The following is a 26419-nucleotide window of genomic DNA, read 5'->3' as shown; positions in this document are numbered from 1 at the left end:
CATTAATGATTAATTATTTGACTTAAAAAAAAAAAAAAACTACATTTGAAGGAGTTGCCTTATTCACACAAATAGATAATTTAAGATACTTGTTGAGAGTTATGCTTCAGGTTCCTTCTTAATAGAAAAATTTTATTAAAAAAATACCAAGACTGGCCTCCTTGAGTGTAACAGGGGCATTTTCTCTCTATTTTAATATCTCTGTGTTCTCTTGTGGAATTTTTAATTTATTGATTTCTTCCTAAAATATTCTATTAATATAATTACTAACACTGAATTCTGAAGAGTCAGGATGTCCGCTTTCAAATGAGAATCATCGTGTTACAATTTTCAGTGCCTTTGTTGTTAACCTCTCCGTCACTGAATTTTAAATTTATTACAGCCTCCATTTCACATTCTCAAATGAGGATGGACATGAATAACATCATTAAACATAGTTCTTCAGTGAGGCCACAGTAGTGCTTTGTATTCTTCTTATCTTTCATGGTTTGGTATCAGCACAGAAGTTCAGAGAGAGCAAGTAAGAGAACTTAGTATATGATCAGGGGTAAAATAGTGAACTTGCAGGACACTCATTCTCGCCCTGTATAATGTGGGCATTTCTAATGAGAGCGTTTCATGATCATACAGCTTGAACAATCTGGTACTTAGTGTGCCACTGGCACAGATTCTTTTCTCTATCATTTTGCTTTTTACCACATTGTTATGTAGAGATTAAATATCCAATCCAATACATAATAAAAATAAAAGTTCACTGAAAAATTAATAGATAAAAAATGCAACCTATTATCATTCATATAGAATTGCTTGCTATTATCTGAGGTTTTGCAGAGACCTAAAAGAGAATTAATGGAAACACCTTGTAGTTAGTGTCTGCCATGTCCTAGATGCAATTCTAAAGATGTGACATATATTGACTCTAATCCTAACAAGGACTCTGTGATCATTTTATTAGCCCTAATTTGCAAAAATGGAAACCTCTTTATAATTTGGATAAGCATTGATGGAGACTAAAGACTATTTTCCACAGTATTTGATTGATTTTCTTTCTACCTGGATATTGTTAATGTGGTTGGCAGTTCCAAATTAAGCTTAGTATTATTTTAAAGATATATTTTTTATTTTGCAAGTTCTTTGTGCAGCCAAATTGTCTCACCCAAGAAGTCAAGGCAGAACTGAATTTATCCCTATAATATTGAAGCTTTTTCTTTTGGCCTGCACAAAATCTTTACTGAACTCATTATACTTCCTTCCTCTTTTACTTTACCCCATGATCATTTCTACCCATTAAATTTGCTCTACATAGGGTCCATAATCTTCTAATATTACTATATTATACATCATTTAGCACACTTAATTACTTGGGTCTTTTTATCACTTACAGTAAAGGAGACAGGAAAGGATAATGAATTCTAATATATTTGCTTAGATTCTTTTAATTTGCATTTTCTCTTTTCTTCTTCACCTAAAGTGCAAGTTACTTTTTTGCTATCTTTTTTTCCCACTTTTATCCAATAAATTCTCAATAGGACACTGAATTCTATAGTAATTTTCTTTATTTCTCAATAATAAAGGCTTTATCATTTTGACATTTTCTCTGGGGTAAAATTATCATTGTATATATTTAAGTATGGGAAAGAAAGTATGCAAAATGTTTGCAAATATCTAAAGAGGGACATGGATATATAAAATAATATGTAAAGATAAAAATGTAACTTGTACTATATAGTATATGTGTATGAAATTTAAAATAAACATTTATTTTCTCCATTTTGGTTGTATTTTTACTTACCAGAAAAACAATTCTCCTATGTAAGTCCTAGTTGTAGGACATTCCAGTTTTTCTTCAAAAGTGGAATGTTTCCTCCTAATGTTTTAAACTAAAAGGCAATAAAACCATTGCTGGCATTTATATTAAAAATGCATTGGTTTTCTAATATATATTGTATGTGTGTGTATATATAAGTATGAATCTACATCCAATGTAGATTCATGAATGGAAATAGCTTTATGCATTTTCTGTTTAATTTCCAAGTGGCATTTAAAGTGAATTCTCTGAGAAAGTAAAACCCCAAGCCACTTTCTCACATATTTTTAATGGTAGGAAACATGTCCCAGTGGAAAAGTAGGCCAATGTAAGGCTAATTTACCTCAAGTCTTTAAGTATAGTTAGGCCAAAGTTAATAATCTGTTATAGTCTGAGGAGCCTAAATACAGACCAAGGGTACCTTTTCATTCAAGGGGACAGGTCATGATGTCTGTGCTTTATATTGAAGCAAATTCTGAGGAAAACGTAGGGAAAAAGGTCTAAACAGAGAAAAATAAGAAATACCAAAGAGAACTCCAGGGAAATGGAATTCTGGTTCTCCAGTTTGGTTTGCTTCAGAATACATTGAAAAAATAAAGCATGACACATGCCAGTGAGGCTGAGGTTAAAAAGGAACCCTCCTACACTGTTGGTGGGAATGTCAATTAGCACAGCCACTGTGGAGAACAATATGGATGTTCCTCAAAGACCTAAAAATAGAAGTCCCATGTTCCTAGCATTTCCACTTCTGGGTATCCACCCCAAGTATGGGAAAACAGTCAGAAGAACACTTGCTAAACCATGTTTATTGTAGTGTTATTCACAATTTCTAAGACATGGAATCAGCCAAAATGCCCAAGAAAAAAATATCTAGGTTGAAAAAGTGTGGAACATGTACACTATGGAATACTATTCAGTCATAAAAAGTTTGAAACCCTCTCATTTGATACAAAGTGAATGACTGTAGAAGATTTAATGCTAAGCAAAGCAGTCTATGAAAGAGATATCTATGCTCAGTATTTACTGAATGTCTACACGCTACTGAAGAAACTAAAAGAGCAACATGTATAAAAGCAGAGAACACAAGTGTAAAAGCCAAAGACTGTATAGGAGAAGGTGCATGGTAGAGGGTGTTAAGAAAATGGAGCCTCATGGTGGAGTCTCCTTAAAATGGAGGAAGTCTTACTTCATGGGTCATACAAGGTAAAGAAGTAGACAACTCAGCTTCCCCAAGGGTACAAGCACAGTCCAACTCTATGTCAGAGAATTGTGGCTGAGCATTTAGACCTTTTTCCCATTTCTTCTGATGTTCAGATTACTGATTATATTGATGACATTCTAATCCAAGGTCATTCTAAAGAGTCATTGCAGATAATTTTGGACGATTTAATAGAACACATGAGGACCCATGGATGGGAAATAAATCCTGATAAAATACAAGGGCCTGATTCCCAAGTGAGGTTTTTAGGGATACATTGGAATGATGGCAAGTGTGGAGTGCTGCCCAAAGCAAAGAATAAGATCTTACAATTTCCTCCACCAGCCAGTAAAATGAGGCTCAAAAATTTATTGGATTGTTTGGTTATTGGGGAAATCACATTCCCCACCTTGGGCAGATACTTAGTCCTTTGTATAAGATAACCCAGAAGAAGTATCCTTTGAATGGACTCCTGAAGCTGCACAGGCTTTCAAAGCAGCTAAAGTAGCTATACAAGGATCTATGGACCTGTGGCCAGTACAAGACGGTCCTGTTGAACTCGTGGTCACTGTAGACGATAATCATGCTAATTGGAGCCTATGGCTGCTTCAAAAGTGACAGCGAGTCCCTTTGGGATTCTGGTATCACAAACTGCCTGAAGCCGGGTTATCATACACACCCTTTGAACAACAGTTATTGGCCACTTACTGGGCTTTAGTTGATACTGAACATTTAACTTTAAATCATGAAGTAATTCTTAAGCCTCGTATCCCCATTATAACCTAAATATTAAGTGATCCCAGTTACCACAAAATTGGAAACGCCCAAGAAGCTAGCATCATTAAATGGAAATGGCACATCCAAAATAGGGCCAAAGCTGGCCCAAATAGACTTCCCAACTTGCATGAGTTGGTAATCTCCTTTCCTACAAGAGATGACTCTAACTTAAATATCTAGTCTCTTAAAGAATCCCTTACAAATGTGGGACAGGGATATAATCAGCTAACTCTAGAACAAAAACAACATGCTTGATTCACTAATAGATCTGCTAAATATATTGAAACACAGCATTATTGGAAAGCTGCAGCTTTTAATCCATGTACTAAGCATTCTTTAATTAAGCAAAGAAAGGGTCAAAATAGTCAGTATGCTGAACTATATGCAGTCTACATGGTTTTACAATTAGGAAAAGGTCAACCATGTCATTTGCTCACTGATTCATGGGCTATTATGGAGAAATTAACTACTTAGATAATGAAATGGAAAGAAGACCATTAGATGATACATGACAAATGATTATGGGGAGCTGATTTATGGAAAAAAAAATTAGAATGTTATATAATGTACTAATGTGTCTGTTTTCCATGTAAACGCTCATGCTGCACCTAATACCATAGAATGTGAGTATAATACTCTTGCTGATCAGTTGGTTGCCATCACCTCAACCACGCCTAGCATAGGAAATTCCTAGATATCCGCTGAGACTGCTGATGAAATTATTCAATTAGCAAAATGGATCCATCAACATACAGGACACACGGGTGCCACCTCTATGTACAGGTGGGCCCACACCCATGGTATTCCTCTCACTTTAGGAATGCCAAAAAACCAGTTTTTAACTGTCCTTTATGCCAACAAATGAAATTAAAATCTATCCCTCCTATTGTGACAGGAGAATCAAACAGGGGCCAACAGCCTGCACAGATATGGCAAACTGACTACATAAGACCACTTCCAGCTTCACGGGGTTGTAGATATATCTTTGTGGCTATAGATATTTATTCCTGTCCTTATCACCGTGCTACCCAAAAGAACACCCTTCACACCTTAGATATTATAATCTTATATTATAGAGTCTCTTTACAGTTCAAAGTGATAATAGATCCCATTTTAAAGAAAAATTAATCCAGGAGTAAAGTGCCAGTCATCACATTAAATAAATATATCATGTACCCTATTATCCTCAAGCATCTGAAATGGTAGAAAAAAATAAATGGTCTCTTAAAAAAATTAAAGAAATTAGGAAATGGTTTGTATGGACAATAGAAAGATAATTTATTTACAGCCATTCAACACTAAATAAACTAATATTAGCTCAATCCAATGAAAGCCCATTACAATGTATGATGACCCCTAGTCCTCAAATTTGGGTCTCAGAAAACCCTCCTTTACAATGGTGATCATTAAGCCCAGGTACCATTCCATGGCTCGCCTTTAGCAGCAGGACATGACTTATATGCCATTTGGACACACGTAATTACTCCTCATAATGTAGAAGTTATCCCGACAGGACTGGGCATTAAAATTCCTACTGGGTATTTCGGACAAATAGCTCCACGTTCTAGTCTAGCTCTCAAAGGGATCCAGATAATGGCTGGTGTTATCGATGCTGGTTATGAAGGAGAAATAAAGATTTTGATATAAAAAGTCATTCCTCAAACTTTAATCCTTACTGCTGGAATGAGACTAGCCCAGTCGATAATACTATCCTGTTTATCAAATGTTACATGGAATAAAGTGACCCCTCCAAGCTCTTCCATAGGAAGACAAGGTGGTTTCAGATCCACCGTAGGAGTTCTGGGCCAGAAAGTTTGGCACCAAATGACCCCAATTGGTCCCCCCTTCCCTGGAGAGATTATAGCTGAAGGTGATAAAAATGTTGTAGTAACTATGTCCGCTGGATCAGATTATCCTTCATATATCCCTACTAATCAACTATATTCTCAAACCTAGTTGTTTATACTAGGAGCCTCCTTCTAGGTCATGAGAACCTGGACCAGTGTAACTCGACTGACTGCTGTCATTGGAGATGCTTTGACTATCACATTTTCCTGGAGGAATAAAATCAACAATCGTACCCAAGATACCTTCACTTGTGATGCCAACCAGAAATGCTCCATTATGAAAATACACATTGGTGAGAAGGTTACTCATTGGAAAGGAGACTCTATAATGCAAGCTGTGCTTGCGAGCTCTGTCCCTTTAGCCTTAAATGTAACTCCTAATGTTTCTGTATGCTGTCAAACATATACTATGCTTTCTCTCCATTACCGACACAATTATTATTTAAAATCCTTAATGAAAAATTACAATAATTGTCAAAATAAAACATTTATACTAATTATAACTAACTCGGTGCTTGTACTTGGTAGTAATGCTTCAACAATTAGCAGTCGCGGACCGTAGATTATGTATGGTTCTCAATAATGTCCCCTAATAATGCAAGTGTTTCCACCCCTTAGTCAGCTAGGCTTCCTCATTCTGTACAGAACGTTAGCACCTTAGCTAAACAAATTGTTGTACAACACATTACATTTCCTCCCATTCCAGAATGTAATTGATGCCATCGAGCTTGGTATGACACCTTATTGGGCGGTTTAGGAGCGGGCTTAGGCGTTGTCAATAGCATAGATTTAGAATCCTTACCATATAAATTAAAACATGCTGGACAAGATGTATCACATGCTATAACAGTAAACACACAATGGTTACCCACCACCATTCTGCCCCACAAACATACCCTAGATTACCAACAGCAAATGCTTACTATTTTTAATGATTTGGAAATACATCAATACTCTGTAGACACTAATATCACAAAATGGTTAAATTGGCCTAAATGTAGTCTTCAAACTCTTTATGCCTTAATTCAATGAAAACATGCCCAATGACTCTTACAAAATAAACACAATAATGTTTGGATGGTTTTGCTCCAACGGTATTCTTCTGATTTACAAATCTATTACCCCACTCCTGCCGAATGTTTGGAATTATTTTGCACAGGGTTACTTTATGTATACAAAGTACAACATTATTCACTAGTATATCAGTTTCATGTGCTACCCATAATTAGTGCTTCATACTTCCTAGTTCCTCAAGTTAATGGACAATATATTGATGATGCCAATAGAACTTACACCCTAGCAGATTGTATCCAGACCCGCAGAGACCCATTTGCAAGGATTTAATCAGAATGAGTGAACCCTGTTTACTGCAATGCTCCGTGTCTTCCTGTACTCTTATATTATTCCCTTTACAGAACTATTCAGCCTTGTATGAAATAACTCCCCAGCACGTATATAAAACTAGTAGCAATACCACTGAATTGTACTTAATGAATTTACTCCTTTCTCTGGCTGTATAGATCATACTAAAATTTTATATTGAGGAGGACAAGTATATTTTCTTAGTCCACTTCTAAACATTGAGACAAACATCACGTGGAAATTTTTAACTCTACCAGAACCTAATATATATGTAGGTTTATCATTATACCATATTTTACAAACATCTCATCTATTACAACAACATCTTATACATAACCAGTGCACGTTAGGAGAACACAAACTGTTAACAAAAATAGCAGCTAATAAGCTTCTAGAGTTGTCTCATGTAGTGATTGACGATACCAATCAAAATTGGTATGATTTTCTGTTTAATAGTCCAACTGCTATGAATTACTTTACTGCTATTTTTACCCCTGTACTATACATAAGTCTGATTCTTGTACTCATGTGTATATACAATTGTTATATGTGTCATAGGATTAAGAGGTTATACCATAGAGTTATAACTGCTACCTTTGCATACCCCTTGAAACAGACTTAGGACTGAATGTTAAGAAAATGCAGCCTCATGGTAGAGTCTTCTTAAGATGGAGGAAGTCTTGTTTCATGGGTCATGCAAGGTAAAGAAGCAGACAACTTTACAAGGACAACCTGTGGTCTGGACAGCTTATTAAGTCTCCAGGAACATAGTGCTGTGTTCCTGGATAACACAACTAAATGCCTTAAGTCTGGAACATTCCGGCCCTTTAAGTGCATTTACAATGGGGACTGGGATCCTGGCCAGATCCTATCTCTCCATAAGAAATCCTACAGCTGTGCCGTTTTGGCTCCAGACAAACAACACAGAACAGTATAAATAAAAACCCAGACTAATAAGATATGAGCTTGAATAAATCTTTGCACTGAACTTGCGTTTGCCCATGATGTTACTCCCAGTGCTGCTGTAGTGAGCCTTTTCAGTGTGAAGTCACAGTTTGCATAAATAAACTTTCTCTTTACTTTCACTTACTCTACTACGGTGTCTTAATTGAGTGTGTATCAGGCTCTTTCAATTAAGCGGTGCACCCATATGAGAAACTTTCTGTTTCTCACACAGAGGGGAGGAAAGGGCTCAGAAAGAAAACAAAAATAAAGCATGTGAAAGACACAAGAACAGAAAGTTATCTGTTGATGATGATGTATGTGGTAAAATCTTTGCTTGATTGGCATGCACCTAATGCATGCTGGGAAAATCATGTTTCAAGCTGTGAAGATGTACAGGGATTAACTTTTTTCCCTGTAGAGATTTTAGCTTTAGGGTACATGCATTTGCTGGAGAGAAAGAGAGACAAAGACAGCAAGAGGAAAAGTGAGAACGCAACTTCGAGGAGGATGGCCACATTGTAATCCCTTCTCCTCCATTTTACTCCCTGAATCTTGGGCAAACACACATAAGCATCTACTTCCTGAATCTTGGGCAAACACACATAAGCATCTGGCATGAGTTTCCAGCTACTGGATTCAGGTCTCACACTGCTGGCCCAAAAAATATCTAAAAGGAAAAGAAGTGGTAATTTTTTATTTTTATTTTTTTAGATTTTTGCCATTGGACTTTTGCAATCACTGAAGAGAAAAAGAGAGGAAGAATGAGAGATCTTCACTTGGGGAGATGGTACATTGCAATCCTTTCTCCTCCACCTGGGATTTTGGGAACACATGCACTCAGCATGTTTCTCAAGCCATTGGGTCTGGGACTAGAACCGCAGTTGACCATAAGATCCAGCACCTTAATCACAACACCACCCGCCATCTGAGGGAATAATCCTTTCATTACTTGCATCTGAGTGACTCCACCTCTTACTCCAGACCCGACAACAGCAGCTAGTTTACAGGTTTTACTCTCAAAGCAGGCGGAAATTTATAGCACTAACTCTCACAAATAGTAATGTAAGAATATTTTTAAAAATACATCTTAGAAAATGTTATTCCAAAGAAGATAAGATGGTTATTGGGAAATCAATTACAAATAGATAAATAATAGTATTTAAAATACTGTTATCAAAGATATGAGGCAGATTTAGCATGTCTTCAAATGATGCATAGGGAATGGTCAGAATTGGATTGAGAGAGTTACACTGACTAATTTAGAGGATAAATAAGGAATTTGGGTCTATGAGACAATCACATTCTGAATAATAATTAAAGTCACATAAGTTCATTTTTCCTTTCTTTACAAAATAGTTTGTTAAATGGAAAGGCATGTAAGCTGGTAGTTTGAAAGAAACTCTTATGCTCTTGCTATAAAAATAATTTTGACTTTATTTTTGAAAAAAAATTATTTTACTTATTTTCCACAAACAACTTATTTTACTTATTTTTTTTAAAAAAACATTTATTTCTTTAAAATGGGTAAGATCATTAACATTATATCAAGCACATAAGCAAAATAAAAGTATATCATGTGCTCTAGGTCATAAATTAGGGTAGTAAGATTCAAATCAGGGACTTCTGATTAATGCTTGTTTTTCTTTCTCTCTCTTCTGCCTCCTTGATGCTTGATTTTTTGATTTTGAGGAACATTTCATAGACTGTCTTCATAGTAAGCCAAAAACAGCATTATTCTTAGACTTTAAATTTGACTCCCTGGTATTCATGAGACCACTGTATGTGAAAGGCTATTTCTATCATTAGGGTCACTCCTGATAACACATATCTTTTTTGTTTTTCTTTTCTTTCTTTCTTTCTTTTATTTATTTTATTTTATTTTATTTTTTGCTATAGGGTATATGTGCTTACTAGAGAGAGAGAGAGGAATAGAGAGAGGGAGGATGGCCATGCTGCAATCCCTTCTCCTCCATTCTCCTCTCAGGATTTTGGTCAAGCATGCACATGTGCTCTGTACTTTTCATGCTGCTGGGGCCGGGACTTGAATCATGGTTAAACACGTGAAAGTTTAGTACCTTAACCACCATGCTACTGTTACCTTCAATTCCACTATTCCTTCCTTCCTTCCTTTCTTTTTTTTTTTAACCTGTTGACCGTGCATTTTATTTCTGGTTAATGGTAATGTTTGCCTTTGACATACATTTAGATTTATATGTAGGTTGCTATGGTGACAAACCCATGGGACATCATTTGCATTAATTCTGTGACTGGCATCCAATAAGGTTGTGCAGTGCAGGGCCCTGTAAAGCTGGAGGTAAATATAATGTTTTTTGAAAATGTTCACCAGAGACTGTACCTTTGACCAGTTTTCTCTGTAACCAACTAAAAAGAAAAATAAAAAAAGAGTGTGGGCTCTAATTGACCAAGACTATCATTATGTCATCCATAATATTTTGTAGTATATGGATTCTATAATGAATATGAAGAATTAGCAGAAGTTTAAATTCTGTCACCAACACCTCTCTATTTTTTTACCTCACTAGAAAACCAGGAACAGAGAGGGGCACATAACAATATATTGTCTCTCTAGTCATATTTCACTCACAGTAATGAATATAATTTGTTTTCCTTGAGTACAATTACTGAATCATTAGCAATGTTTCTTGTATTTTCAATTTATCTGTTAAATTTCTCATTTGATCATTTATTGTTTTCTTGGTTTTATTCAATTATTTCTCTGAATTCCATTAAATTTCACTGACTTTTTAAAAAGACTTATTTTATAATTCTTTTTCAGGCAGATTACACATCAGTTTGTTTCCCCCCCCCCCTTTGGGTTGTTAACTGATTTTTTTTTTTTTTTGCTCTTTTTGTAATGTCAAGTTTCCTTGATTGTTCTTGATACTTGTGGCTGTGCGTTGCTCTCTGTGCTTTTGAAGGAATAAGCACTTCTTCCAGTCTTGGTAGAATGATTTTGTCTGGGTAACTCTTTACCATTTAATCCATCCAGAGATTCTGAGCAGGCTGTCCAGCATGGTCTTCCACTGAACTACTGGATCCTTAGGCAGGTTGACCTGGTGGTTGGGTCCACTGGAGTGGGTATGGGTCATGAATCCATGAGACTGATCTGTTGTTGTAGTGAACCTAGATTTTACATCTGTGAGAATAAGCCTAGGGTCTGGATCCATCTGGACTAGTTGAGAGCCTAGATCTGCATGGTCATTACTGAAGTACCACACTGTGGGAGCCAGTCTGATACTAGTGTCTGTAGGGTACTCCTGGAGTCTGGGTCTGCTGAAGTAGATCTGGACTCTGGGCCTACTGGAAATAACTTGAAGCCATGGCCTGCCTCGTGTTGAGGAAGGCATGGAACTAGTGTCTGAGGTGGTCTGTTTGGAACGTGGTATTCTGAGTGATGGTTTGAAGCTTGGAGCCTCAGTCGTTGATCCAGAGCCTGTGTACTGAGGGACTGTCCACACATTGGGGTCTATTGAGTTGGACCTGTGCTCTGGATTTATTGGAACAGGGTGCTCTGGAGATGGCCTGTAGGGTGAGACTGCAAGGACCAGCCTGGTACTGGGCAGATCTAGAGCTAGGTGTCAGTCTTATAGCAGGGGCCATTGAATTTGGGACAGGACTGAAACCTGGATATGTGGCACCAACTTAGTGATGGGAGCTGTTGCCATTCTGGGGACACTAGAACAAGACTGGTTCTAGAATGGACCTTGAAAACATGTCTGCTGAGCTGACTTGGAGCCTGGGGCTACAGCTCTAGCCTAGATAATATACTGAGATGATCTGAAGCATAAGACTACAGAATATAGCTCGATAGAGAGGTGGTCCTGGAGACTCATTCTAGGGGTATCAGGCTAGAGTCTGAGGCCGTGGGTCCAACCTAGGGCAGGGTTTCTCGGAGTAGGCAAAATGTTGGAGTCTGAAGGAAAACACGGTACTCACTTTTTTCTCCTTACCCCAGAGGGAGGGTGTCTCTGCAACTTGGGAGTGGGAAAAGGGTGACAGGTAATACAAAAATGTCTTTCTTGTCCTCTTCAAACTATCTTTCTTATATCTGCACTACACTTTGGCATTGTAACAATGCATAATATATGTGTATGTGCATGTGCATATAAATATATATATATACACACACACACATTTTTCTAATTTCTTATTGTTTTATATTAAAACATTTTTAGTGTTCAATTTTACAATCTATTCTATTTTGTTGCATATTATTTAGGAAGGGTTGTAATCTCACATAGAAGAGAAATTAACACTGATATTGAGTATTGTTCATAATGTTTAATATTTGTATTTCTTGTGGTGAGAGGGGAAGAGAGGATACTACTTTTGTAGAAGTATCTTGTTGTTTATGGATGCTTAAAGATGCCATTTTAAAAAAAGAATTATTTTATTTAACTTTATTTATTTATTTAGTGAAACCAAGAAAGCAAACCACCATGTCCGGGAGTAGAATCATGGTCGGCTATGTGGGAGTCCAGCTCCCCCAACCACCATACCACCCATTGGCCCCTAAAGGTGTCATTTTTAAAAGAGATTCATATATATCTAGAACAATGTTTATAAATGCCGATTAGCCAAAGAAGTTAAATGTTCCAAATGTTTGTCTATCACCTTCAGTTGAAAAATCTACCTTTATAGCCTAACCTATGAGATGCTGGGATAAAATTATGCATATTTATATGTACAATATATGTTTCTTCTCTACCAGATAACTATTAATTTCTTTCAACAGGGACTCACTAGAATAAAATGGCAAATCAAAAAGGGAGAACAGACATGATTGAATAATCAAAATAAAATGTCAAATCAAAGAAAATTTAAAGCAGATACAAGAAGAACACAGAGGGATAATAAACATGAAAACATAAATAAACATTGTCTATCCAGGAGGAGTCTAAGAAATGCTGGAGATACTGAACTCCAATTTGTGGCTGGCTCTTACATGTAACTGTATGCTTTTACGTCTTTCCGTATTTATTTTAGGATTCAGGATGAGCACTCAAGTCAAATTCTAAATGTCTTTACTATAAGCTCCTTTTCAAAAAGAACTGATGATACCACAGCTTTCTTACAGCATCCTTCATCTCCATGTTTCTCAGTGTGTAGATCAGAGGGTTGAACATGGGGGCGATGATGGTATAGAAAAGAGCAAGCACTTTGTCTTCTGGGAAGGTTGTGGCAGGTCGGATGTAAATGAAAAGGACAGGCACAAAGAAGAGAACCACAACGGTTATGTGGGAACTGCAAGTTGAAAGAGCTCTGGTACGGCTCTCTGCAGGGTAAACCCTGATGGTGTATAATATTAGAAAATAAGACACCATCAAAACCACAAAAGTCGCCAAAGCAATCAGACCCGAATTCATAACGACCAAGAGACCAATTCTGTATGTGTCAGTGCAAGCCAGTTTCAGCAAAGGATACACATCACAGAAGTAATGATCTATCTCATTGGGGCCACAGAACGGTAAGAAGATGGTGAGAAGAAACTGGCTGGCAGAGTGTATAAACCCTCCGGTACAACAAGCTATGATGATTGTGTTACACTTTTGCTTGTTCATGATGATGGTATAGTGAAGCGGCTTGCAGATGGCCACATAGCGGTCATAGGCCATCCCTGTGAGGATGAAGATCTCAATGGCCCCAAGGAAGTGAAGGATGAAGAGCTGTATCATGCAGTTATTATAGGAAATGATCTTCCTTTCTGCCAGTAAATCAGTCATTAGTTTGGGTGTGACTGTGGATGTATAGCAAAGATCTGAGACTGAGAGATAATTAAGGAAGAAATACATGGGTTGGTCAATTAGCTGAGTGCATGTGATAGAGATCATTATGAGCAAGTTTCCCAAGCAAATCACAATGTAACAAAATAAAAATAACACAAAGCAGAGAACTTCAATGTTTTTGTTTTGAGAAAGACCCAGAAGAATAAACAGAGTAACATTATTCCTATTTTCCATGGTCCAGTACAATAAAAAATGCATAACAGCCACCTGAAAAAATATAATGCATAAGTCAATGCTGGAAATGTGATGAAGAATAATGATAATAATACTATGGTCATGCAGCTATGTCTAATAGCTATGCTTCCAAAGTTGCAGAAAATGAAAATCTGATAAGTAGTAGAAATGAATTTGCTGTTATTCTGATTAGTCTCTCATGAGTCAGACTTTCAAAACATTATTACATCTTGACATTAATGTGTCCAATCAATTAAACTGTTTAAAAATTATTATAGTTTCCAATCATCTCCCAATGTACAAGTAAGTCTTTAGAATGGACATAGATCTGGATCCTTACCAACTCTGTTAAAGATGCAAGTATATGTCACAATGATGCTTTGCAATATAAACTTTAACAGTGGTCACTGGTAAATATACCCTACCTCAAAATCATTTTAGAGTGAGGCAGAAAATAAAATTAAAGACTAATATTCAGTAGTTTTTCCTCATCTGAAAAGGATGTATTCCAACTCCCCAGTCAATGACAGAAATTTGGAATGGTATCAAATCCTATATATACCATGTTTTTTCCTATGCATAAATACCTATTATAAGGTTTAATTTATTTATAAAGTAGGCACAGTAGGAGATTAATAAAATAACAAATAAAAATAGAATAACTACAACAATATGCTGTAATGAAAGTTATGTGAATGTAATCTCTCTCTAAAAATATCAGACCACACTTGGGAACCAGCAGTTAGCGTAATGGCTATGTCGCTGGACTACCACATAGTCGACCGCGGTTCATGTCCCGGACCAGGTGGCTTAAAATTCATGCTGGGTGTGTGTGCGTGCATGCCCAAGATCCCGAGAGGAGAATGGAGGAGAAGGGATTGCGGCGTGACCATCCCCCCTGGGGGGTGATTTCTCGCTTTCTGTATCTGTGACTCTCTCTCTCTGTCTGGCGAGCGCATGAACCCTATAGTGAAAGACCTCTCCAAAGAAACAAAAAAATATCAGACAACACTTGAATTTTGGAAAGTTAGACCACAGATAAGGGAGGACTACTACTATAATCATATATATCTGTATCTATATCTATATATCTATTTACAAAATGAAAAATAAGAACTCTAAGCAAGAGGCTAATTGGTTTCAGTAATTTTTAATTTTTGGTTTACCTTTTCTTATCTGTGATTTGTGACAGTAAATACTGATATTACATAATAAAAATACATTTATTTTTATAGCCATTCATTTAAAATAATGTACTTAAATGAGTCACAGAAACAAGCAGTAGTGAAAACTAAAAGTTAAGAACAGAAGGCAATTTTACCTGGATTGTTTTATTCTTGGTTCAGTAACATGATCATATGTTGGAAGTACTTTTCTTCTTAGTGTTTTGAATTGAAGTCTGCATTTTCATTTTCTGTTTTGTCCAGTTTATGCCTTTTGCCAAAACAATAAGATCGTTAAACTCTATGATTCAAAGAAACAAAATTTTTGAAAGTTTGTGAGAAAAGTTTTATGTTTTTAAATAAACAGGTTTTTAAATCATATTAAATATCAATTTGTGTAATAATTACTTTATTTCTCTTAATTAAATTGATCTCATTTAAAAAATGGACAAACTGGCCTGGACATTGTCACAAAATTGTTGTGAAATACAAATACAATCAATAAGTGGGCAATATTTTATTAATGAGAGACTGATAATTTCTGAACTAACTATGTAAATGTTAGTGGTACCAAGTCATTACTATAACAGTTGTCAATGAGACAGTCAGTAATTTTTTTTGGGGGGGAGAGGTTTTCGCTATAGGACACGTATGCTCGCCAGACAGAGACATAGAGACAGAAAGCGAGAAATCACCCCCCGGGGGGATGGTCATGCCGCAATCCCTTCTCCTCCATTCTCCTCTCGGGATCTTGGGCACGCACACACACACACCTGGCGTGAGTTTTAAGCCACCGGGTCTGGGACGCGAACCGTGGTCGACTACGTGGGATTCCAGCAACATAGCCATTACGCTAACTGCTGTTTCCCACAGTCAGTAAATTTGACTCCCATGAAGAACATAAAACTTTATAGTCATTTAAGTAAGAAAAAAATTTGGAGATTTACTACTCAAATCTCCAAATAGTCAAGATTTTGATTAAGAGTACAATATAGAATAAATAATGTAATTTGGATATTTTCATCATTCAGCAAATATTAAAACTGACAGTATTTAATTAATGAAAAGTGAGGCAATGTATTTGGGGTTGACCAGAGCTTCTGCTAATTTAGTTCAAGTCTCAAAGCTGTTGGTAAAATAAGAGAATTATTAACTAAATAGTCCAATTTGACCCCAACATTACTTAATATTATCATCTTTGTTTAAAATTTGTGATGTATCCTGTGCAGTAATTTTGTAGCTATTTTAATCAATTCATTTCCTGCTCATTTCTTTTACAGATGAACTGTTTCACCTTCTAAGTAAAGAAAATATTGAAATCTAGTAAGATTCAAATCAGGGACTTCTGATTAATGCTTGTTTTTCTTTCTCTCTCTTCTGCCTCCTTGATGCTTGATTTTTTGATTTTGAGGAACATTTCATAGACTGTCTTCATAGTAAGCCAAAAACAGCATTATTCTTAGACTTTAAATTTGACTCCCTGGTATTCATGAGACCACTGTATGTGAAAGGCTATTTCTATCATTAGGGTCACTCCTGATAACACATATCTTTTTTGTTTTTCTTTTCTTTCTTTCTTTCTTTTATTTATTTTATTTTATTTTATTTTTTGCTATAGGGTATATGTGCTTACTAGAGAGAGAGAGAGGAATAGAGAGAGGGAGGATGGCCATGCTGCAATCCCTTCTCCTCCATTCTCCTCTCAGGATTTTGGTCAAGCATGCACATGTGCTCTGTACTTTTCATGCTGCTGGGGCCGGGACTTGAATCATGGTTAAACACGTGAAAGTTTAGTACCTTAACCACCATGCTACTGTTACCTTCAATTCCACTATTCCTTCCTTCCTTCCTTTCTTTTTTTTTTTAACCTGTTGACCGTGCATTTTATTTCTGGTTAATGGTAATGTTTGCCTTTGACATACATTTAGATTTATATGTAGGTTGCTATGGTGACAAACCCATGGGACATCATTTGCATTAATTCTGTGACTGGCATCCAATAAGGTTGTGCAGTGCAGGGCCCTGTAAAGCTGGAGGTAAATATAATGTTTTTTGAAAATGTTCACCAGAGACTGTACCTTTGACCAGTTTTCTCTGTAACCAACTAAAAAGAAAAATAAAAAAAGAGTGTGGGCTCTAATTGACCAAGACTATCATTATGTCATCCATAATATTTTGTAGTATATGGATTCTATAATGAATATGAAGAATTAGCAGAAGTTTAAATTCTGTCACCAACACCTCTCTATTTTTTTACCTCACTAGAAAACCAGGAACAGAGAGGGGCACATAACAATATATTGTCTCTCTAGTCATATTTCACTCACAGTAATGAATATAATTTGTTTTCCTTGAGTACAATTACTGAATCATTAGCAATGTTTCTTGTATTTTCAATTTATCTGTTAAATTTCTCATTTGATCATTTATTGTTTTCTTGGTTTTATTCAATTATTTCTCTGAATTCCATTAAATTTCACTGACTTTTTAAAAAGACTTATTTTATAATTCTTTTTCAGGCAGATTACACATCAGTTTGTTTCCCCCCCCCCTTTGGGTTGTTAACTGATTTTTTTTTTTTTTTGCTCTTTTTGTAATGTCAAGTTTCCTTGATTGTTCTTGATACTTGTGGCTGTGCGTTGCTCTCTGTGCTTTTGAAGGAATAAGCACTTCTTCCAGTCTTGGTAGAATGATTTTGTCTGGGTAACTCTTTACCATTTAATCCATCCAGAGATTCTGAGCAGGCTGTCCAGCATGGTCTTCCACTGAACTACTGGATCCTTAGGCAGGTTGACCTGGTGGTTGGGTCCACTGGAGTGGGTATGGGTCATGAATCCATGAGACTGATCTGTTGTTGTAGTGAACCTAGATTTTACATCTGTGAGAATAAGCCTAGGGTCTGGATCCATCTGGACTAGTTGAGAGCCTAGATCTGCATGGTCATTACTGAAGTACCACACTGTGGGAGCCAGTCTGATACTAGTGTCTGTAGGGTACTCCTGGAGTCTGGGTCTGCTGAAGTAGATCTGGACTCTGGGCCTACTGGAAATAACTTGAAGCCATGGCCTGCCTCGTGTTGAGGAAGGCATGGAACTAGTGTCTGAGGTGGTCTGTTTGGAACGTGGTATTCTGAGTGATGGTTTGAAGCTTGGAGCCTCAGTCGTTGATCCAGAGCCTGTGTACTGAGGGACTGTCCACACATTGGGGTCTATTGAGTTGGACCTGTGCTCTGGATTTATTGGAACAGGGTGCTCTGGAGATGGCCTGTAGGGTGAGACTGCAAGGACCAGCCTGGTACTGGGCAGATCTAGAGCTAGGTGTCAGTCTTATAGCAGGGGCCATTGAATTTGGGACAGGACTGAAACCTGGATATGTGGCACCAACTTAGTGATGGGAGCTGTTGCCATTCTGGGGACACTAGAACAAGACTGGTTCTAGAATGGACCTTGAAAACATGTCTGCTGAGCTGACTTGGAGCCTGGGGCTACAGCTCTAGCCTAGATAATATACTGAGATGATCTGAAGCATAAGACTACAGAATATAGCTCGATAGAGAGGTGGTCCTGGAGACTCATTCTAGGGGTATCAGGCTAGAGTCTGAGGCCGTGGGTCCAACCTAGGGCAGGGTTTCTCGGAGTAGGCAAAATGTTGGAGTCTGAAGGAAAACACGGTACTCACTTTTTTCTCCTTACCCCAGAGGGAGGGTGTCTCTGCAACTTGGGAGTGGGAAAAGGGTGACAGGTAATACAAAAATGTCTTTCTTGTCCTCTTCAAACTATCTTTCTTATATCTGCACTACACTTTGGCATTGTAACAATGCATAATATATGTGTATGTGCATGTGCATATAAATATATATATATACACACACACACATTTTTCTAATTTCTTATTGTTTTATATTAAAACATTTTTAGTGTTCAATTTTACAATCTATTCTATTTTGTTGCATATTATTTAGGAAGGGTTGTAATCTCACATAGAAGAGAAATTAACACTGATATTGAGTATTGTTCATAATGTTTAATATTTGTATTTCTTGTGGTGAGAGGGGAAGAGAGGATACTACTTTTGTAGAAGTATCTTGTTGTTTATGGATGCTTAAAGATGCCATTTTAAAAAAAGAATTATTTTATTTAACTTTATTTATTTATTTAGTGAAACCAAGAAAGCAAACCACCATGTCCGGGAGTAGAATCATGGTCGGCTATGTGGGAGTCCAGCTCCCCCAACCACCATACCACCCATTGGCCCCTAAAGGTGTCATTTTTAAAAGAGATTCATATATATCTAGAACAATGTTTATAAATGCCGATTAGCCAAAGAAGTTAAATGTTCCAAATGTTTGTCTATCACCTTCAGTTGAAAAATCTACCTTTATAGCCTAACCTATGAGATGCTGGGATAAAATTATGCATATTTATATGTACAATATATGTTTCTTCTCTACCAGATAACTATTAATTTCTTTCAACAGGGACTCACTAGAATAAAATGGCAAATCAAAAAGGGAGAACAGACATGATTGAATAATCAAAATAAAATGTCAAATCAAAGAAAATTTAAAGCAGATACAAGAAGAACACAGAGGGATAATAAACATGAAAACATAAATAAACATTGTCTATCCAGGAGGAGTCTAAGAAATGCTGGAGATACTGAACTCCAATTTGTGGCTGGCTCTTACATGTAACTGTATGCTTTTACGTCTTTCCGTATTTATTTTAGGATTCAGGATGAGCACTCAAGTCAAATTCTAAATGTCTTTACTATAAGCTCCTTTTCAAAAAGAACTGATGATACCACAGCTTTCTTACAGCATCCTTCATCTCCATGTTTCTCAGTGTGTAGATCAGAGGGTTGAACATGGGGGCGATGATGGTATAGAAAAGAGCAAGCACTTTGTCTTCTGGGAAGGTTGTGGCAGGTCGGATGTAAATGAAAAGGACAGGCACAAAGAAGAGAACCACAACGGTTATGTGGGAACTGCAAGTTGAAAGAGCTCTGGTACGGCTCTCTGCAGGGTAAACCCTGATGGTGTATAATATTAGAAAATAAGACACCATCAAAACCACAAAAGTCGCCAAAGCAATCAGACCCGAATTCATAACGACCAAGAGACCAATTCTGTATGTGTCAGTGCAAGCCAGTTTCAGCAAAGGATACACATCACAGAAGTAATGATCTATCTCATTGGGGCCACAGAACGGTAAGAAGATGGTGAGAAGAAACTGGCTGGCAGAGTGTATAAACCCTCCGGTACAACAAGCTATGATGATTGTGTTACACTTTTGCTTGTTCATGATGATGGTATAGTGAAGCGGCTTGCAGATGGCCACATAGCGGTCATAGGCCATCCCTGTGAGGATGAAGATCTCAATGGCCCCAAGGAAGTGAAGGATGAAGAGCTGTATCATGCAGTTATTATAGGAAATGATCTTCCTTTCTGCCAGTAAATCAGTCATTAGTTTGGGTGTGACTGTGGATGTATAGCAAAGATCTGAGACTGAGAGATAATTAAGGAAGAAATACATGGGTTGGTCAATTAGCTGAGTGCATGTGATAGAGATCATTATGAGCAAGTTTCCCAAGCAAATCACAATGTAACAAAATAAAAATAACACAAAGCAGAGAACTTCAATGTTTTTGTTTTGAGAAAGACCCAGAAGAATAAACAGAGTAACATTATTCCTATTTTCCATGGTCCAGTACAATAAAAAATGCATAACAGCCACCTGAAAAAATATAATGCATAAGTCAATGCTGGAAATGTGATGAAGAATAATGATAATAATACTATGGTCATGCAGCTATGTCTAATAGCTATGCTTCCAAAGTTGCAGAAAATGAAAATCTGATAAGTAGTAGAAATGAATTTGCTGTTATTCTGATTAGTCTCTCATGAGTCAGACTTTCAAAACATTATTACATCTTGACATTAATGTGTCCAATCAATTAAACTGTTTAAAAATTATTATAGTTTCCAATCATCTCCCAATGTACAAGTAAGTCTTTAGAATGGACATAGATCTGGATCCTTACCAACTCTGTTAAAGATGCAAGTATATGTCACAATGATGCTTTGCAATATAAACTTTAACAGTGGTCACTGGTAAATATACCCTACCTCAAAATCATTTTAGAGTGAGGCAGAAAATAAAATTAAAGACTAATATTCAGTAGTTTTTCCTCATCTGAAAAGGATGTATTCCAACTCCCCAGTCAATGACAGAAATTTGGAATGGTATCAAATCCTATATATACCATGTTTTTTCCTATGCATAAATACCTATTATAAGGTTTAATTTATTTATAAAGTAGGCACAGTAGGAGATTAATAAAATAACAAATAAAAATAGAATAACTACAACAATATGCTGTAATGAAAGTTATGTGAATGTAATCTCTCTCTAAAAATATCAGACCACACTTGGGAACCAGCAGTTAGCGTAATGGCTATGTCGCTGGACTACCACATAGTCGACCGCGGTTCATGTCCCGGACCAGGTGGCTTAAAATTCATGCTGGGTGTGTGTGCGTGCATGCCCAAGATCCCGAGAGGAGAATGGAGGAGAAGGGATTGCGGCGTGACCATCCCCCCTGGGGGGTGATTTCTCGCTTTCTGTATCTGTGACTCTCTCTCTCTGTCTGGCGAGCGCATGAACCCTATAGTGAAAGACCTCTCCAAAGAAACAAAAAAATATCAGACAACACTTGAATTTTGGAAAGTTAGACCACAGATAAGGGAGGACTACTACTATAATCATATATATCTGTATCTATATCTATATATCTATTTACAAAATGAAAAATAAGAACTCTAAGCAAGAGGCTAATTGGTTTCAGTAATTTTTAATTTTTGGTTTACCTTTTCTTATCTGTGATTTGTGACAGTAAATACTGATATTACATAATAAAAATACATTTATTTTTATAGCCATTCATTTAAAATAATGTACTTAAATGAGTCACAGAAACAAGCAGTAGTGAAAACTAAAAGTTAAGAACAGAAGGCAATTTTACCTGGATTGTTTTATTCTTGGTTCAGTAACATGATCATATGTTGGAAGTACTTTTCTTCTTAGTGTTTTGAATTGAAGTCTGCATTTTCATTTTCTGTTTTGTCCAGTTTATGCCTTTTGCCAAAACAATAAGATCGTTAAACTCTATGATTCAAAGAAACAAAATTTTTGAAAGTTTGTGAGAAAAGTTTTATGTTTTTAAATAAACAGGTTTTTAAATCATATTAAATATCAATTTGTGTAATAATTACTTTATTTCTCTTAATTAAATTGATCTCATTTAAAAAATGGACAAACTGGCCTGGACATTGTCACAAAATTGTTGTGAAATACAAATACAATCAATAAGTGGGCAATATTTTATTAATGAGAGACTGATAATTTCTGAACTAACTATGTAAATGTTAGTGGTACCAAGTCATTACTATAACAGTTGTCAATGAGACAGTCAGTAATTTTTTTTTGGGGGGAGAGGGTTTCGCTATAGGACACGTATGCTCGCCAGACAGAGACATAGAGACAGAAAGCGAGAAATCACCCCCCGGGGGGATGGTCATGCCGCAATCCCTTCTCCTCCATTCTCCTCTCGGGATCTTGGGCACGCACACACACACACCTGGCGTGAGTTTTAAGCCACCGGGTCTGGGACGCGAACCGTGGTCGACTACGTGGGATTCCAGCAACATAGCCATTACGCTAACTGCTGTTTCCCACAGTCAGTAAATTTGACTCCCATGAAGAACATAAAACTTTATAGTCATTTAAGTAAGAAAAAAATTTGGAGATTTACTACTCAAATCTCCAAATAGTCAAGATTTTGATTAAGAGTACAATATAGAATAAATAATGTAATTTGGATATTTTCATCATTCAGCAAATATTAAAACTGACAGTATTTAATTAATGAAAAGTGAGGCAATGTATTTGGGGTTGACCAGAGCTTCTGCTAATTTAGTTCAAGTCTCAAAGCTGTTGGTAAAATAAGAGAATTATTAACTAAATAGTCCAATTTGACCCCAACATTACTTAATATTATCATCTTTGTTTAAAATTTGTGATGTATCCTGTGCAGTAATTTTGTAGCTAATTTAATCCATTTATTTCCTGCTCATTTCTTTTATAGATTAACTGTGTCACCTTCTATGTAAAAAAAAAATGAAATAAAAATAAAAACGGAATGAATGCAATCTTAAGGTTTAGAATTAGCTTGTTGACAAACATTAAAAAGCAATTGTCCTTAGCGTGCTTCCAATAATACGTGAAAATATTTCCTTACCTCTAAATAATAAAGTCTACTTTTTATTTTAAAATAATACTTAAGGTATTAGTTTAGAAAAGTCAAAGTAATTAAGAAAAAAATAAATTCATTATTGTAATCATGTGCTTTAGTTATTTTTTAAAAATTTTTTTGGAGAGGTTTTCGCTCACCAGAAAGACAGAGAGAGACAGAGAGACAGAAAGCAAGCGAGAAATCACCCCCCCAGGGGGGATGGCCACACCGCAATCCCTTCTCCTCCATTCTCCCCTCGGGATCTTGGGTACGTACACACATGCACCTGGTGTGAGTTTTAAGCCACCGGGTCCGGGACGCGAACCGTGGTCGACTACATGGGAGTCCAGCGACATAGGCATTACGCTAACTGCTGGTCCCTAGTTATTTTTCACATAAACTGAAATATATATAGTCCAGACATGAAATGAAGCCTCTCAATAAACTAAGGTTGTTAGAATATTCAGGCAAAGCCAAACTATTATTCTGCCTTTACTGATTAATGTAATTTTTCTACTAACTATATATAGTCTAAGGCAAACTGTGTTCTTAAATTCATGTTAGATTCTCTAATTGTCATCTTCTCAAGGCTATGTATAAGGCTATATTTAACTTTTTGGCATTTATCCCTTTTTATTTAAACTTCCCCATACACTTGTTCATCATATAAAAAGATGTGTGGTTCCTATTCTCAACTCTGTCATCAATTTTCAACGTGAAATCATTTTATTTCCTTCATTGCTCCAATGTTTAAGACATAATTTCTCCCCATATGAATCAGAGGTTTTTAAATTTCAAATTTAAAGGTAAAGTTGCAAAATAAAGATAAAAAAGAGATAACATAGCAAAATAAAAAAATAACACAAAGCAGAGAACTTCAATGTTTTTGTTTTGAGAAAGACCCAGGAGAATAAACTAGAGAACAAAAGTGGGATAACAAATAAACTCAAACTCTCTGAGTTTCCAAAATATAGGTAATGAATAAGACTTGCATCCTCAACCATTTTCTATTTTCTACAAATATAGCCCTCTTGTAGAGTAAGACAGTTACAGTTCCTGTCCCTAAGTAAAATATACTATGTCTCCTTATACTCTCTAAGTGAGTGAGGCTATTTTAGGCACAAAAATCCCCATGTAAGAATAATGAACCAGGGGAAAAAAAGATAATGATCTGCTCTCTAGGACAGCTCTTCAGTCACTTTTGGAATATGTATTCACTTGTTCTGGATCCATAACTCTAACAATCATTATAACAAAGAAATAAAGAGAGATCATGTAAACACAGCTCAAGTGGAGAGATCATTTACTTGACATTTTGAAGGCTTGTCCAACTCTCTGATTAATTCCTGGGCCACCCTTTCCTTTTTAAATTTTTGTTTTCTTTGGAGGAGTAGAGAACAATGATTATCACCAGGAGAGATCTTTAATGTTTTTCAATTTGATTTTTCTCATTTTATTGGTAATCTGTGAATCAATATTATCTTAATCAGTACTTTGCTTATTTTCTACCAAAAATTCTAATACTCCTTATCCCTTATTTAAAATTTACTATCTAGCTAAGCATTATTTCCATGTCACTGTCTTTGTATCCTTCCAGAACATAATCACAATTTACCCTCAATGGACAACTTCTTGAATTTCTTGTTACTTAATCACAAAACTAATTAGTCTAACATATTCAGAGAGTATGCCTGTATTTCATTTTAACTGACAGTCAATCTGTTATTTATGCAGTGGAGACAAAAATATACTCAGTAGATATTACACATTCTGGAAGGAATCATAACTCACCACACCTGCTCTTCTGCTTCAGTGGCTTAGAATCCATTCTTACTTCTTTTCCAGTATTTTCGTTCTTTCCTTATTTAACTTGGTCATACTTATAATGTTTAGATTACTTCACTTAAGCTTCTTAAAGTCCCATTTTTACTCAACATAGTTCATAAATTGTTTATAAGAAAAATTCTGTATCATTTTAGAGACAACTGACATCTGTCACTCATCCAATGTTCATACAAATAATAAGAGGTCACATACTCAGAGCAACAGTTGGAAAGCAGTGGAATAATATGATAGCCAAATGAGTCAAATAACTATATTACCATCAATAAATTATTTCTAGAGATAATAATGCTATTATTAAGTACTTAATTAAATATAAATTTAGAATAGCTATTTCTTCACTCTAGAACATTGACAATTCCTCATATGTTGCTTGGATTTACTTTCCCAAATGTTAAACACACCATGCACATTTATTTAAATCTGTTAGCAAGGTCCTGCTACAACTAGTATAGAATTTGGATTATAAATAGTATGCAAGCTATTATTAGCTTTGTTTGTGGTTTGGGAATCTCAGTTATTACACATCCTCCTGCCCCCTAATGGCTGCATTCCCCTGCATTTCATGCAGAGATATTGTGATGCAAACAAATTTGAAAAGTTTTGCTTTGTTTTGTTTTGTGAAGGATGTATATTTTTCATAAGTCTAAAATAGAAGGATGGCTCTGGTTCTTATGGTAGATAATGATCTTCATATTTCCTCAAAAAATGAGTTTATTGAATTTTTTGAGATAATTATTGTATCATGTGTTTTCCTTTATACATAAGTGTTAAGTAAAATTTCAGGAAAATATACAAACTTATAAACTTTAGTGTTATTTTGTTTGGATGCACAAAGCATACATACAAAATAATTTAGAAAAAAAGTACTGTACTTGTGACCAGCAGTTAGCATAATGGCTATGTCACTGAACTCCCACGTAGTTGACTGCAAATATTTTGTCCTCAGAGAAAGTGGTAGGAGGTCTACAATATGCAAAGATTGAAGATCCCAAAAATAAGATGACCACAGTGATATGAGACCCACAGGTAGACAAGGCTTTCTTTGCCCTTTCCTTCTGCTGAGTGATTTCTTTTTATTTCTTTAAATTTATTTATTTACATTCATTCACTATACATCACTACAGCATACAAAACGAGATTTTCCATCCAGAATACACTGTATATTGATTCAATCAAGCATATCAACACATGTGTTATCAAGT

General features: G+C 36.0%; 3 protein-coding genes across 3 annotated transcripts in view; all 3 read right to left on the bottom strand.

Moving 5' to 3' along the window:
• Nucleotides 1–10191: 10191 nt before the first annotated feature.
• Nucleotides 10192–13917, bottom strand: LOC102497042 (olfactory receptor 4P4). Its single transcript, XM_006157916.1, has 3 exons — nt 12986–13917; nt 10931–11512; nt 10192–10318 (listed from the first exon to the last, which is right to left on the bottom strand). Exons 1-3 carry the CDS (start codon nt 13915–13917, stop codon nt 10192–10194), a joined length of 1641 nt encoding a protein of 546 aa, XP_006157978.1.
• Nucleotides 13918–17057: 3140 nt separating this feature from the next.
• On the bottom strand, nt 17058–20782 carry LOC102496616 (olfactory receptor 4P4). Its single transcript, XM_006157915.1, has 3 exons — nt 19851–20782; nt 17796–18377; nt 17058–17184 (listed from the first exon to the last, which is right to left on the bottom strand). Exons 1-3 carry the CDS (start codon nt 20780–20782, stop codon nt 17058–17060), a joined length of 1641 nt encoding a protein of 546 aa, XP_006157977.1.
• A 2283-nt stretch (nt 20783–23065) lies between these two features.
• LOC106735889 (olfactory receptor 4P4-like) overlaps nt 23066–26419 on the bottom strand; it is a 6171-nt gene continuing 2817 nt past the window's right edge. Inside the window, 2 exon segments of the mRNA XM_014591353.1 lie at nt 23066–23071; nt 26135–26265. Of these exon segments, the coding sequence (XP_014446839.1) occupies nt 23066–23071; nt 26135–26265 (137 nt within the window).

Source organism: Tupaia chinensis, unplaced genomic scaffold (genome assembly GCF_000334495.1).
Source record: "Tupaia chinensis unplaced genomic scaffold, TupChi_1.0 Scaffold000564_1, whole genome shotgun sequence".
Taxonomy (NCBI): Eukaryota; Metazoa; Chordata; class Mammalia; order Scandentia; family Tupaiidae; genus Tupaia; species Tupaia belangeri.
Note: the sequence above shows the minus strand (reverse complement) of the source record. Positions and strands in the feature narration are given on the sequence as shown.

What these genes read in the sequence shown, in the direction of transcription:
- LOC102497042 (XM_006157916.1), bottom strand. Translation starts at nt 13,917, where the DNA reads ATGGAAAATAGGAATAATGTTACTCTGTTTATTCTTCTGGGTCTTTCT. An exon ending in TTTTTGAAAAGGAGCTTATA is followed by an intron (nt 11,513 to 12,985) that starts GTAAAGACATTT and finishes AGATCTGCCCAG; the next exon opens with TACCAGGCTGGTCCTTGCAG. An exon ending in ATCTCTGGATGGATTAAATG is followed by an intron (nt 10,319 to 10,930) that starts GTAAAGAGTTAC and finishes TTTTCTTTTTAG; the next exon opens with TTGGTTACAGAGAAAACTGG.
- LOC102496616 (XM_006157915.1), bottom strand. Translation starts at nt 20,782, where the DNA reads ATGGAAAATAGGAATAATGTTACTCTGTTTATTCTTCTGGGTCTTTCT. An exon ending in TTTTTGAAAAGGAGCTTATA is followed by an intron (nt 18,378 to 19,850) that starts GTAAAGACATTT and finishes AGATCTGCCCAG; the next exon opens with TACCAGGCTGGTCCTTGCAG. An exon ending in ATCTCTGGATGGATTAAATG is followed by an intron (nt 17,185 to 17,795) that starts GTAAAGAGTTAC and finishes TTTTCTTTTTAG; the next exon opens with TTGGTTACAGAGAAAACTGG.